At 38.3% G+C, this 15,782-nt stretch overlaps 1 protein-coding gene and 1 non-coding gene across 2 annotated transcripts in view; both read right to left on the bottom strand.

Annotated features, from left to right (window-relative positions):
* The window catches only part of TGFBR3 (transforming growth factor beta receptor 3), a 219,106-nt gene that overhangs the window by 83,449 nt on the left and 119,875 nt on the right, over positions 1–15,782 (bottom strand). The window contains exon 4 of the mRNA XM_052000008.1: positions 926–1,063. Coding sequence (XP_051855968.1) covers positions 926–1,063 — 138 coding nt within the window. The remainder of the gene's footprint in view (positions 1–925; positions 1,064–15,782) is intronic.
* LOC127563570 (U6 spliceosomal RNA) lies at positions 11,286–11,392 on the bottom strand. Its single transcript, XR_007954019.1, has one exon. It is a non-coding gene; the product is annotated as a U6 spliceosomal RNA (small nuclear RNA).

The raw sequence follows: 15,782 nt of genomic DNA, 5'->3' as shown, positions 1-15,782 counted from the left end.
GATGTGACTTTCTACTAATATCTTTTGGAGGAAATAGGAGTGGGGGGTGCAACTGCTTCATAAAAGAAGCTTATAAACTCTCAATTACAGAAGATGTAAATGCAGAAGAAACTTCATATAATCCATTCACTTTACAGGTGAGGAAACTGAAGAATTTCATTAGTAGGGGACTTTTTGGCTCCACCAAAGTATCTTTTCTGCCTAAAACAATGGTGTCGAAATCAAATAGAAACTGATCCCCATGCTCCTGCATACTGAGTTTTTGTTGTTATTATTATTATTAGAAAACTACAATTTAACATTATCTATTTTGAACTATTAGAGAAGAAAATGGCAAATCAGTAACTCTGCCAAGAAAACCTCAAATGGAGTCACAGAATTGGAAACAATTTACCGACCACCAAATGCTGTACTATATTTTTTGTACATATTTATATAAATATATTTGTTATTAAACATTTCCCAATTATATTCTAATCTAGTTCTGGTATCTGGTGGGCTGTGAATTTGACATCAATATGCTAAGTTTATGTGACTTGCCCAGGGCCATGCAGTATATGTCAGAACTAGAACTCAAACTCAGATCCTCCTGCTTCCAAGTTTAGCTGTCTACCTACTATACTACATTGCCCCTCTCTTACTTAAGGATACCAAGACCAAAGTCAGCCTAGATCACAGAAACACAGATTTAGACCAGAAAAGGGAGCTTCAAAGTGATCTAATTCACCCCCATCACTTTATAATGAGAAAGCAGAAATCCAGAGCTTTTAAACAACTTGCTAGAGGATACACAGATTGTAAGTGGGGAAAGTAGGACCTGAACGGGCCCTCAGACTTCAATTCCAATGCTCACTCCACCAAGGTAGTAAGGAATCCCACTTCTTCACTCAGTCATTAGTTTCAGAAGGTAATAAGAAGCACTTACAAAGAAAAATCTGGGGATGCCAGGAGCGAGCCTCTCCGTCTTTAACTTCCAGACCAAAGGCTGAGGGGAATTGAGCAGGAACACAAAAGACTTCTGATGAATGTGTACTGAGGAGATGGGTTTCAGGTGCAGGGTGATCTAGAAAAGAGCAAAAAAAGAAGACACATTAGAAATGGGGTATTTTATTAAAACTCCCTCAGGATGGCGTCTGGACCCCGATTCCTTCCAGCACCGAGGACTGTTCCCATATTTTAGGTCAGATTCTGCAGGCTGATTGACTCATCCAAATCAGTGGGTGAGCCTGACCCCAAGCCCCGTATCCAAGTAGAACACAGACAAGGAACAAATACAGAACTGGGCCAAGGCAAAGAAAAGCTGTCTTCCCTGAACTGCCTTAGCCTGAGGTCAAATGACTAAACTGAAAATCTGAGAACAGAAGAAGGCAGTGTGGAAGATAACTGGTCCTGGGGACCTCTAGAGAGAACCTTCCTTTTCTTTTTCTCAGGTAAGCTTCTGCCCCTTCAAAAAGAAGTAACAGCTTGCCAAAGAAAACTAAGAAAAGACAGGAAAGCCAAAAAAAAATCGGCCTTGTCTTGCATCTCCCCAATTGTTAGTTTCAAGGGGTTTTCCCAAAAAATAAAGCCCAAAGGACAGAGGAACAAAAAAGTAAATTGTGCCAGGCCTTTGAGAAAAACAGGAAAGAAACACAGATGAGCCTGGGCAGGAAATCTAAGTCCTGTTTTCATAAATGCCAAAGAACAATCATTCCTAGCCTCAGAAAACAGCCATTAGGCAACAGTGAACAATGATATACTCTCTCTACCTGGGGCAGACACCCTTCGGATACCACCTTCCAGAGTGCATTTTCACCCTCACCTAATATGTATATTAATGCATTTACACATATGCATGTACACATATAAATATATACACACACTACATATATACACATAGCCATATGTGCATAGACACAAATAAGTGTATATTAATGTTTTTATGTATATGGATAAATTTGTTATTTTTTAAATTTTGAATTCTTAAACTTATATGAAAAGTACATTAGGCCCTAGGCACTTAATGGAAGACCCTAATGAGTTCCTAATCGGTTCCTACTGTGGCCCTATCCTGCTCCCCACAGCTGCTAAGGTAAAATACAGACCATTTTGGCAGAGCCTGCAAGCATTTGCTCACAATGGAAAGCTCTCTCCTTATCTCTTCTTCTAAGGCTCTCTCTCCTCCATCACAGCTCAGTTCAGGAGCCACCTTGGGTGGCAGCCTATCCTGAAACTCCAGTCAAATCCCCTTATCTCTGCACTTGTTCTGTTGAATTAATTTTGGAAGCCAGTGGTTTAGAGGGATGATCGAGAAGACACTGAATCCTGAGAGGCAGAGATTTTGAGGGCAGTGGTAAATGAGCAGAGAGATACTTCTACCCAATTATAAATGAAGACAGTGAGGGAGCACATTTGTCTCAAATCCTTGGTCAGAGTTATTAATTATTCTAATAATAATATTATATGCTAGATCTAATAATAATTTTCATTGTTCAGTTGCCTCTATCATATCTGACTCTTAATGACTCTACAGGCTCCTTCAAGGCTTTTTGGGCAGAGATACTGGGACGATTTTCCATTGCCCTCTTCCAGCTCATTTTACAGATGAGGAAACAGGCAAATGGGGTTAAGTGACTTGCCCAGCATCACACAGCTTACACGCATCTGAGGTCAGATTTAAATTGAGGTCCTTCTGACACTCTCCACTGCACCATCTTGCTGTTCAATAATATAATAACACGAATAGCATTCTAATAATAATAATAAAATTCTAATTCTAATTTCAAACCTGAGTCAGGGGTCCTGAAAGACAGACTGATGAGAATTAATATGGCATATGTCTTTATATCAATTTTCTGTATAGCAAGGTACATTCCCACATATAATCATATTAAAATATTTTTCGAATGGCCTTCTCCAGCAGGCTCATCATACTTAGGCATCTGGGTAGTACAGCAGATAGAGTGAGGGACTCACTTAATCTTTCAAATCTCAGTTTCCACATCTGTGAAATGGGGACAATAATAGCAACTATCTCCCAGGGTTATTGTGAGAATAAAACCCTATCTGTAAAGCACTTTGTAACACTCTATAAATGCTAGCCATTGTTATTATCATCAGAAAAGCTTTTATTGGAGACAGTGCAGCCTGCTTCACTCGGACCAGTTGCTGTTAAAGACTGATCCTGAGAAAATGTGATAAATGCCAGAAAAACACACTGTAGAAAACTATTTTGAAATATTTCCCTTTGGTCCCTGAGGAAATCCATCCACTTAGCTTTGGAACTCCCACCACGATGCTGAGAGATGTTGATTTTCTAAGGACTTCGATCTTACCTCTTGGCCCTAGGCCATGGACCACAGAACACATCCAGCCATCCACCCAGGCCATCTTGACTTCTGGTACCCTGACCGGTCAGGGCACCCTTAGCCACCCAGACCATTCTTCTGCTGGATACAGTTATCAGGTCACTTCTGCCAGTGCACTTTTCACCTCGGCAACTCCCCAGGCTTCCCTGGCCACATTTCCCCCCCAAGTGCCATCTCCCACCCAATGGGGTGGTCTCTTAACTTGTCCGTGTATCCCCAGTGCCTGAGTGCTGGGCACATATTAAAAACACAACAGCTTTTTTCATCCGTTCATTTATTTGCACATTGGACTCTGGAAATGTATCGGATGGTTTTGATAGTTGGAGAGCCAGCCCTGGGGCCTGGAAGGCCTGTGTTTGAGTCCACACTGAGACCTCCTAGCTCCGGGCCTGGGGGCAAACTGGACAAGCCAAGGGTCATGGTGCTCTAAGGAAATTCTAAGAATTTAAATTGGAGAAAAGGTGCTGATCTTCACTGGGAAAGGGTCTCTCCTCACAAGGAAGTTCACCTGACCAACAAAATCCCAAATCCAGACTCTAATCCTATCAGTCCAGAATACAGTAGCTATCTTACTAAATGCTTACTGACTGATTGATTCCGTATTCCCCTATTTTCTTTTTTTTTGAAAGAAGGTCACATAAAAACAAATTTAAATAAAAATGGGAAGGAGAAGTAAGTTAATAACATTTTTACAAGTTCAAATGGGTTAAAGTGAAAAGAAAATATACACGAGTGAGAAATTCAAGGCATCCTCCAGATGGCTCAAAGACTTTGAAATATGGCACATATGATCAAGGAAAGGTTACTAAGGGTCACAACTATCACTGCTTTCCTGGAAAAGACTTCCTTATTCAATATGTGGCCGTGTCTGGCCAAGAAGACTCATCTTGGCACATTCAGCACAGGCAAAGTCCCAAGAACCGTTTAGCAAAGAAAAATTCATACTATGGTTTGGAAATTAAAGAGGAAAAACATCCAATGTATTTTTTAAGTCATGTTAGTTCACGGGCAGTTAGATGGATACAGCAGCTGCTCAGAAGTCAGGAGGACCTGAGTTCACCTGTTAGCTGTACGACTCTGGATAAGTCATTGAACTCTAATTGCCTCACTAAAAAAAGAAAAAAAAAAGCCACTTTAGTTCTCCAGAATTACCTTATACACTTTTAATACTTTATCTGTGTATATGCTGAATCACCTTTCCCCATCATCTGTAGAATGGAAGCTCTTTGAAGGCAAGTGAACTAATTCATTTTTATTACAGTGTCCTCAGTACCTAACACATATTTCAGTCCAGACAATTAATTTAAGGATATTTCTAGGTATGAAAATATTTGAACATATTCTTAGATGTGGAAATTTCCTAGGATATAGAAACGCCATTGATGTAGATAAAGAATTCCTCTGTAGCTTAGACACTTAAAAATTTGGGTAGGGCCCAGTCAGTATGTGTTAGAGGGTAGACGTGAGCTCAGGTTCAACTGACTCCAAAGTTGGCCTTCTATCTGTAAACACTGTGGTGTTTCTCACTTTGCACATAGTAGGTGTTTTAATAATTTTAATTGCCTTCTGAATACAAAGAACTGAAAATTTTTTGTTTGGTTTTTCAGTTGTGTCTAACTCTTTCTGGGTTCTTGGCAAAGATACTGGAATGGTTTATCGTTTTCTTCTCCCACTCATTTTACAGATGAGGAAACTGAGGAAACAGGGTTAAGTGAATTACATAAATCCTTCTACCTCCACACCTAGTACTTTATCCACTGCATCAGGAACTGAGATTACAAAAGCAAAAATAAAACACTCTCATTCTCAGGTACCACAAGGAAGACAAAATGTACACATAGAGAGATGTGGAAAAGATCATTATTTTTAATGGGGCAAAGGTAAGGGAAAATATGTACAGCGATGGTGAATTAGATAGGGGAAAGACATTAGCAACTGAAGAGATAGAGAAAAGCGCCCAATGTTTAATGCAGTCCCTGGCACATAGTAGGTGCTTTATATAGAAAGTCAGTTATCCTATAAGCATTTTTCTGAGCTTTGAAGGAAATACGGATTCTAAGAGGCAGAAGTGAGAAGGGACATTCCAGGACTAGGTGATGCCCCATGGAAATGCCCAAGGATAGGAGAGGAGACCTACCTAGAAAAACCATAATAGCATCCTAGTGCCTTTGTGAAAGGAGTAAGGAACATGTCTAGTAAGGTAGGGTAAGGCCAGAGGACTCTCAATGTCAAACACAGGACTGGTCCAGGAAGGGGTGGGTATGGAGCTGGGGAGAATGGTTTAAAAAGCAAGATCTGAAGCAGGGAGAACAATTAGGGCTTGTTAAAGCAGTCAAGGTGAAAGGTGATGAGAGCTTAAGAAATGTTTGTCGAATTGGATTGGAACAAGGTTTGGCCGACAGGGGCATCCAGTGGAGCATGCTTAGAGTTGCCGGAACCGGTTCCTGTGGACCAAACGTTGGAAATCGCTTCCAGCAATGGATGACTCAACACTGAAGGGTCTGGGAGCCAAGAACTGATGACTCAGAGAATGTTTAGGAGAAACTCCCCCCCCACCCCCCAGACTTACTCTTCCTTTCTGGATGGGAATCCTCAGAACTATTAAAGTTGCCTCCTGAGGGACTGGGGGGTGGTGAATATTTGTTCTGAACAATCCAGTCTCCATGCAACCAGACATGTGGGGCATCCAAAGCACATGTTCTGCCGAGACAAATCTGGTTTTTGGGGGGTTGCCCTTTGTATGTTTGTTTTTCATCAATTCCAGACAGAGAACTAACTCCCCTCGGATGGACCTATCCAGGGCCAGTTCATGTAGGTTCAGGAGGACTCTAAAACTCCTCTGCTCAAACCTAGATGGTCTCAGTAAAGGGAACCCCCAGCAACTCTCTCATATTCTTGAAACTGATGGTAATAAACAAATGGATGGACTCAAGCCTGACCATTTGACCAGCAAAAGTGTACCTGGGTTTTCCGGACAGTGCAGAGCTGAGACGAATAGCTGTCCTGACATAAATAGCTTTATCATGTGATGGGGTTGGAGTTTAGTCTTCCCAGATTATAATACAAATTATAAATTATTTGAATGATTCTTACTTTGAATTTGCTGTCAAATGTATGGTATGTCCTATGTTTAGCATCCCTTTTGGATATGGGAACAAATGACCTACCTGCCCCCTACTCATTTCATTGAGTAACTTTCTACTCCCCTCCTTTTTGGAGAAACCCTGTATGAACACAAACCTAAGCTAGACATAAAATATTCTCCATGGTGTAATGAATTAAAATATGGCCACACAGCGCTTAGTCTCCTCTCAGTAGACTGGGTCAACAATACCCCCTAGACTAAAACTGGTCCAAACCATGTTCCTGAGTAGAAAATGGGGAGTGAGTAGAAGAACTGACTTCTGAAGGCCCCTAAGTGGCTCCTCAATGTTCTAAAGGGGTCCCCCAAAAAATCTTCTCTCCCAGTCATTCCCCTAGCAGTAAATCTGGCATAAGGGATGGCAGATAATAAACATGAAGAACAAATTAAAGTGAGGAACAGAAATGAGAGTGTGGCCTTCTGATCATCTGAATAATTAATTCCCTAAAATCTACTCAAGAAACATAAACTGACCGCCTACTTTATGTGTGTAAAAAACTCTTTCCTATAGCCAATAATGCTCCTGTTATAATATATACTACTTGAAGGTGGGGACATTTTGTTTACTTGCATTTGTATCCCCCAGACATTAGTGGAATGCTCAAAACTAAGTGAGCACTTAATAAGTTTTGATGTGGCCATCTATTATCTAATTATCCATCCATCCATCTACCTATCTATCCATCCATCCATCCATCTATCTATCTCATTTCTAATCTGGAAATTCATGCAAGTTTCACAAAATGACTTCCCCTGGTCTCTCCTTACCCAACCTGAGAGCTGATTCTTATAAAAACAAGCAAGGGGAGCACCTGAATTGATGGGAGTCCTAAATAAAGTTTAATTTGATTTACTCTAATTAGGATGATATCTCTGAAGATGCAATCATTTCTTTTTGAAATGGCTGGTATTTGTTGAGTGTTTGATCTGTCTAAAGTAGAGAAAAATCCAGGTAAATTTGGTCTAGACAAACGAACTCAGTAAATATGTTTTCACTTTTTTCTTTGTAAACACAATGTCTGACACATAGTAAGTAGTTAAGGTAATTGGATGGCATAAAGGAGAACAGGGCTCCTTAAAACTTTTTCCACTTGTGACCCCTTTTCACTCAAAAAATTTTAACATGACCGTGGGTATATATGTGTATTAAACACAAACTGAACATTTACTGATAAAAAAATCATAATTTAGTAATGCCACAATTAATTACACGATCCCATATGGGGTTATGATCTTCAATTTAAGAAGACAGAGTGACAGATGTAGAATCAGTTGGACCCGATTCAAATCCTGTTTCAGACAATAACACTATGCCCTAATTAAGCCCCTTATGTCTCTAGTTCTCAGTTTCTTCAACTGCAAAATGTGGATAATCAAATTTCAAGTCATAACCTTGCCATTCATTGCATGACCTTACACAATCTATTTTATCCTTGCTAAATCTCAATTTTCTCTTTAAAATGAGAGGGTTAGAATAGATGATCCCTAAGGTGCCTTTGACCTCTGACAGTCTGCAATCCTATAAAGGGAGGGTTGAGACCAGGACTGAGGAGGCTAATAGGGAGGCTAGTAGAGAGAAGGCACCATTGGAATGGGATGAAATGGGCTGCAGCCCCCCACTCTCAAGGAATTCAAGTTCCAACTAGGGAAGAGTAAACATATAGGAGGGTTCAGCTGGAGGGCAGCAACTCTAAATATTAACAAATATTGGGGAAATTCTGCACCTTCCATCTTTGATTGACCTCCATGGATTCCCCAGGGAAGCCTGTCTAGGAAGTTCCTGGTTATTTAATTTGATTTTTATGAAACAGGACTGCTAGGCGCCTGCCTCTTTAGTCAGACTTGGCAATATCTTAATTACTGCTGACACCTAGTTACCTTCTCCAGGTTAGGAATGGGAAGAGGTGAAGGGGCAAAATAACTCAGTCCCTTCCCACTTGGCTCCACCCAGTAGGATCCTGGGTCACAACCTCTCTACATTAGAGTTTCCTCAACTGTAAAAATGGGACTAATAATGGCATCTATCTCATATCTTTCTTGTAAAGAATGAATAAGGTAGCATGTGTCAAGTGCTTTGTTGGTTACTAATACACTGGGTCCCAAAGAATCATATTGACTGGACTGAGATAATGACTTTCTGTTGTTAACTAGGCAAGATCTTGACCCAAAACTTGACATGACAGGAAGGAAGGAAGGAAGAAAGAAAGGAAGGAAAGAAGGAAGTAAAAAGGAAGGAAGGAAGGAAGGAAGGAAGGAAGGAAGGAAGGAAGGAAGGAGGAAGGAAGGAAGAAGGAAGGAAGGAAGGAAGGAAGGAAAAAAGGAAAGAAGGAAGGAAGGAAGGAAGGAAAGAGGAAGGAGGAAGGAGTGAAGCATCCACTACATATCAGGCACTGTGCTAATCACTTTAAAAATATTTTTTTCATTTCAATCTCACAATAACTCCAGGAGAGAGATGCTCTTAATCATCCCCATCTCAGAGCTGAAGGATCTGAGGCAGGCAGATTAAATGATTTGCACAGTGTCACACAGCTAGTAAGAATAAAAGAGGCAATGAGGGGAATATTATCTGGCCTCAACTTTTAAAAACTAGAAAGAAAAATGAGAAATTAAGGTTAGCTGAAGCTATTTAGAGCTTAGTATAACCAGAATTTGGAACATGTTCGCTAATCAGAAGGAATCCTGTAAATGGGGCTTTAAGGCATGTGTCTTCAGTGACCTCCCTTTCTTTGTCCCTCCTCCTTCACTGGGGAGAAGTTCAACATTCTCCTGTCACTCCATCTTTGCTCCTTCTAAAACACAAAGATCATCTCCTGGGCTCTTTTGCTGTCTCCGGTGGCTGCATTGAAGACCCTGTTCTGTCTCACATAGATATTCACTGGTACCACTATCATCCTCCTTTCAGGAATGTTTCGCTATCTCTTATATTTGAGTTTATTGTTAAAGAATTTATTATGAAACTCAACAAGTCATTTTGATGGGCCTGGATGTTTGTACAAAGTGGGAAAATTCCCCCAAAGCCCATGTTCTGCAGAGGGAATAGACCTGAGAGTACATTAGTATAAGAAATTCATGGGTAATGAAACTCTATATAAAGTTTTCAAACTATTATTCTTTTGTTATCTCATTTAACCCTTTCAGCAACTCCTTTCCATGTAGATCTGCATCTTCTATCCTAAAGAGTCGCCTAAAACATGAAAGGAGTCATATGTAGCAGAGGCAGAACTTGAATCCAGGCCTTCCTGATTTCAAGCTCTGTTCCCTGTGCTTACTAACTATTCAAAAATTTGATAGTCCTCATTAAATCTCTCTCCCCTCCCCACTCTCTTTTTTTCCCTCCCTTACACAGCATTGTATATATTGGGGTGAGTGGGAGTAGGGGGAGGATGTTCATTGCCTAGAATGGTACTGCCTCGCACAGAAAGCATAGGCTTTTTGAGAAAACCGGACAGCCTCATTAATAGTATCTGCCAGGTGAAATACTCCAATGTCTATGTCTTAAAAGAAGAAGCTACCATTCTGAGCACTACTGAGCACCATCTCCTACTGGAAGAGGACTAGCACCCTTCTTCAGTTAGACACAGTGAGATGGAGTTTTAGAAATCCAAGCTGCAGTCCTATTCCAAATGTGCAACATTTTCTCTGTCAGAAATACCGTCACAATTGTGGTTTCCAAAACTTACTCCCAATGTCATAGACTATAAAACCAAGTCAATGCTACTGGCTGAAAATGAAAGGAAATGTTGAACTTTTTATTGGATGTTGAGTTTGTCTGCTCCTAAGCAAGGAGAGAGGAAGAAAGTTTTGGTATCTGTAAAATATTTATAAATTCACCCAGAAACATTTTGTCACTGTTTTTTAGTCTTGTGTTTTTTTCACAGTTCAACAAGATTGGTCTATTTATCCATAATGATAGCTCCCTGAAGAGTGTGTGTGTGTGTGTGTGTGTGTGTGTGTGTGCGCACGCGCACATGCGTCAGAGAAAGAGACAGAATCATTTTGGAGAAGGGGATCCAGACCATTATTTTATCCTAGTAGGAAAATTCCAGTGTGAAACCTCCTTCCAATACTGCAGATCTGAAGATCAACTTCAACTTAATTTAACTTGGAGTTGCCTGGGGACCAGAGAAGTTAATTTAATTATAATTGATCTACCTGTGACCATATTCCTCAGATACTCATTAGTTCTGTGACTCTGAGCGAATCACTTCACCCTATTTACCTTAGTTTCCTCATCTGTAAAATGAGCTGGAGAAGGAAATGGCCAACCTCTCCAGTGTCTCTGCCAAGAAAACCCCAAATGAGATCACAATCAGATGTGACAGAAATAACTGAGTAACAATAATATTCCTAGTAGGTGACAGAGGCAAGGCAAGGTTTTTCTGATTCTAAAGCCTACCCTTTACCCACTATCCCACTGCCTCTCGAACTACTGTGTTATAAAAAATAATGTATGTTTTCCTGTTTTCATAAAACCTAATTAACTCAAATTCAATTTGAACTGATGGTGATCAACAGAATTTGTGATGAAAAGTCACAATTCTCTCAAAGCTCCCCATACTGTAGCATCCAGATAGTGTCCAGGACTTGAGGAGTCAGGAAGTCCTGAGTTCTAATCCTGCCTCTGGGAAAGTCATTTATGTCTTCTCAACCTCCTCATCTGAGGAATGGGGATCATAAGAATATCTATCACACAATAGTTGTAAGGACTAAATAAGATAACATATGTAAAATGCTGAGCAAATCTTAAAATGCTAGATATTGTTGTTATTGCTGGGATCTGAATCAGAGAGTTCAGCAGTATAAAATCTTCCTACACTAATTTGCATGTCATCCTTGAGTAGGGGCCACATTAATCTTCACTGTATCATTCTAATTTTAGTACATGTGCTGCTGAAATGAGCACAGCATAAAAGTGTCTAAAGGAAATAGAGTCTTCCCACAGGTCCTTTGTGGTCATTTTTCATAGGGCCTAAGCTATTCACAGAGGTAAAATATAATAATAACAAAGAGCCTTGATTTGGAGCTTTGTGCTTTAAAAGTATCATTTTATTTGATCTTCAGAATAATCCTAGGAGGTATGAGATATCATTATTCCCATTTTACAAATGAGAAAACTGAGGCACACAGGTTTCATAATATATACTGGGACACTCACTCAGCTTATAAGAATATGATGCTGGATTTGAACTTAAGACCTTCCCAACTCCAATCCTAGCACTTTATCCAATAGGCCACCTATCTGCCTCTGACACATGGGAATAATTACTCTTCCAGACCACAAACACACAACCAAGGACGATTTTTATTCGGTTCAATTCAAAAAATTTTTATCAAGTATTTAGTTTATACAAGGCTCTGTGAGATAATGATTAGAAAGCCAGTCTTAGGTCAAGATGACCCAAGTTCAAGTGTTGTCTCTGACACATACTATCTGTATGACCCTGGAAAAAATAATTTATTTTGCAGGGCTCCTGGCAGCTCTTTAAAATGACAAGTTACAGAACACTTATAGATATGTCTCAGTGGGGAGAACTCCTCCCTACGGATTCCCTACCACAAAGAGATCATTGGTCTGGACTGGAAAGGAAAGAAAGGAGAGGAAGGACAAGGAAAAATATAAAAGAAGAAGGAAGGAATTATTTGAAATTATGGTTTGAAAAAAGCTCTTGGTACATTTAAGAAACTCAAATATTTAAGAAAATCAAATATTTATATACTTGTTGACCTGAGTAAGTGTTTTCAATTTCTCATTCATAGTTTCTTTAAGCTTAGGTCATATTTTCTAACTTTCTTCCAAGGTCTCCAATATTGTTTCTAAAATACTGTTTTGGGGCCTTGAGCTGCTTCAGAAAGAAAAATTATTTGAAAATAATTACATAAGCATCACAACTTTGCATTATGTTAAATAACGTCTATATAATACTTTTCAAAGCTGAAAGCTTAAGACAGAAAGTTAGAGAGACGTTAAAAGAGCATTTATTAAGTGCTTAATGTATACCTCACAGATCTCATACTCTATATGGGGGCAGGGGCTGGAAAGCATTAAGGAAAGGATAATTAAGAACCCAATAGCAATGTATTAGGCAAAGAGAAAGAAGAGGAGATGGTGAAAGTAGAGGAAGAGGAGGAGGAGGAAGAGAAAAAAGAGGAGGGAAAAAAATGGTGAGAATCTGGGGGTGAGTGAGATAAAGCATCCCAAGGGCTGATATCCAGAGAAGATATCCCAGAGATCAATGAAGAGAAGTCTAGGAAGAGTCTATTCTCTATTTAAAAAATTGATTTCAAAATATAATAAATTATATTTATTATATAAACATATTAAATACATAAATAAAATTTTATTATTGTCAGTAATAAAAGCATTTATCAGTACTTAAAGGTTTCCAAAACTCTTTGTATACATTATCTCATTTGATGGGATCCTCACAACGACCCTGGGAGGAAGGTTCTACCATTACCCCCATATCCTGAGAAACTGAAGCTGAGCCATAAAGTGACTTCTTCAGGGTCACACAGTAGTCAGGGTCTGAGGGAGGATTCAAACTCAGGTCTTCCTGCATCCAAGTCGGCTACTCTACATCCTCTGGTTGCCTCTATTTTGGCATTTTCCCCCATTTATGCTTGGGTTTGTTGGTGTTATATATACACATCTGTGCTACAAGGGTGGTAGAAGATTATTTGCTAAAATACCCACTAAATACTTTGATGATAGGTGTCATGTAAATAGAGAAGGCAGCCATGTCAACTGTTGCTACAAGCTAATTTTTTAAATAAAAAAAAAAAAGATCAAGCATTAAGCTTCCTCTTGGGCTGCTGGCTTTTGAATATTAGGTTACTCAGCCCAAGACTGCCATTTGTCAAGGGCAATCACAGCTCCCTGAACAATACTGATTTCAAAAGCACCACCTCCAAAATGATCAGGCTGGTAATGTACGATTGATTACTGTGTAATTGAACATCGGTGACAGATGTCTGGCTAATGGCCCGTCTCAAAGGAGGGTAAATGGATATCTAATCCCCATTTAATCTGCTATATGATTCTTTTCTATAGAAAAATGGGAGATTTATCTTAAATCCTTGGATGTTTAAAAATGCAAATGTTCTCATTAATCCAAGATTCTTAAAAGCAGGTTGATGGATCTAGGCCTGGAAAGGACCCTTGAGGCCATACTCTAATTTCTACAGATGAGGAAACTGAGGTCCAAACAATTTAAGTGAATTACTCAAGGTAATTTCAAATTTTCAAAAATGAAAATAGAACCCAGAGTCAGCGTTCTTGCCATTAATCCACATCATCTCCCTAAGCAACATCCCTACCATTCTTCATATGAACTGGGTAGAATTATTTTATATGGATTCAAAACTTGGACCAAAGGGCAGAAATTGGAAGACAACAATTTTTAATTAAATAAATACAAGAATTTCTTAAAATGAACTGTATCTCTCTTAGACAGGAAATGCTAGAGACAATTAATCAAACAGGCTTGACAAAGATTCCAGAGACATAGGGGAAAAACATTCACTCTTGGAAATTAATATCCAAATCAATGGGGTCGGCAACACCAAATTAATTAATTTTATTACCAAATTAATCCTAATTTGGATTAGGGGAAAACTCATAAAGGAGCATTCTTAGTACTGTGAATGATGTCAACTTTCTAATTGCTTAAGTCTGTTACAAGGAATAGTAAGAAGATCCAAGAAAAAGTAATAGAAGGCATCCCTATTTAGTGCAAAGATTGGCACACCATGATGAGTTACTCTAAAGCCTTTCCAAAGAGTAGAAACCTGGGGAACATGAATTCCTGAGATCACATTAGAATGAAAAGTCTTTAAGGTTTAATGTATTAGTTTTCTAAGAAGGTTGTGAAATTGTCTACCTACAAAACAGAGTGACAGAGAAATTTGTTTTGAAAAAGTCTTATCTACAATGGAGCTTCCATTCAGGGGAGTAATTTGCAAAATGACTGAAATATCCCTATCTTTGACCCAAAAAACTAGAAGAAAGGTGTATACTCAGAGGTCAATTACCAAAAAAAAAAAAGTTTCATATATACCATAAATATTTATAATCTGTAAACCTATAAAAATTTATAATAATAAACAATGTGAAACAAAGTTATACCCTGTTATTGGGAAAATGGCCAGATATATATATATATTGTGATAATTGAATGAGATAGAAGATTAGTTACTATGCTGGAATTAAGTATGAAAATTATGAGGAGAGACAAACTGATACTGAAAAAATCAGGACCAGTAAAACAATATACATGATGATTGGAAAAAGAAACAGAAAGAGCTACCATCCACTAGCTTCAAGATCCCAACCTCTCATTTCTCAGCCTCTGCTCCTTGGCCACATCCCTTCTCAATAATGAGTACTTTTCAGTGAAATTCTAACCATTTTCCTACTTGTTAGTGAACTATCGAGGTAGAAAAAGATGAAAAAACCATAGTTTAGAATAAGAATTCTTAGCCTGAGTTCTGTGAACTTAAAAGAATATTGATAATTATATTTCAATTTCAGTAAAACTTTAAAATATTGATAACTCTTTCAATATTGGTAACAATATTTACATTTCAATCTAACTTTAAATACTGATAACTATATTTCAATATTGATTATTATATTTAAATTTCAATATAAGAAACTCTAAGATGAGGAGATCCTGTACCAGTATAGACTACTACCTTCTCTGTGACTTAGAGAACCACCTAAATCCCTGAGAAATTAAATAACTTGCTGATGGGGCACACAATACTATGTTAAAAGTAGGATCTGAACTTGTTTGCCTTGGTTTCCTTATTTGCAAAATAGGAGTAATAATAATAGCACCTACTTCCCAGGACCAATGTAAGAATTAAATGAGACAATATTATAAAGCTGTTAGTATAATGTTGAGCAGTAGTAGGCTCTATACAAATTCTAGGTTTATGGGTTTGGGTTTTTGGGGGGAGAAGGTTATCCTTTGGAAGTCTGATAAAACACATGAACCCCTCATCTGAATGATGCATTTAAATGCAGAAAATAAAATACAAATTCCAAAAGAAACTGAAATATAGTTATCATACATTAATATTATGAATTATAGCCACTAATATTTTATTGAAATAGTTATATTGAAAATTAAATATAAATTAATTTATTATTATAATTATCAAATATTGACATATAGTTATATTTTAAAATTATATTGAAATGTAAATGTAGTTATATTTTAAAGTTTTACTGAAATTGAAATATCAATTATCAATATTTTTTAAGTTCGCAGATCTCAGGCTAATAATTC

This window comes from Antechinus flavipes, chromosome 4, assembly GCF_016432865.1.
Source record: "Antechinus flavipes isolate AdamAnt ecotype Samford, QLD, Australia chromosome 4, AdamAnt_v2, whole genome shotgun sequence".
Classification (NCBI taxonomy): domain Eukaryota; kingdom Metazoa; phylum Chordata; class Mammalia; order Dasyuromorphia; family Dasyuridae; genus Antechinus; species Antechinus flavipes.
The sequence above is the reverse complement of the archived record's forward strand: the minus strand, read 5'-3'. Positions and strand labels throughout refer to the sequence as shown.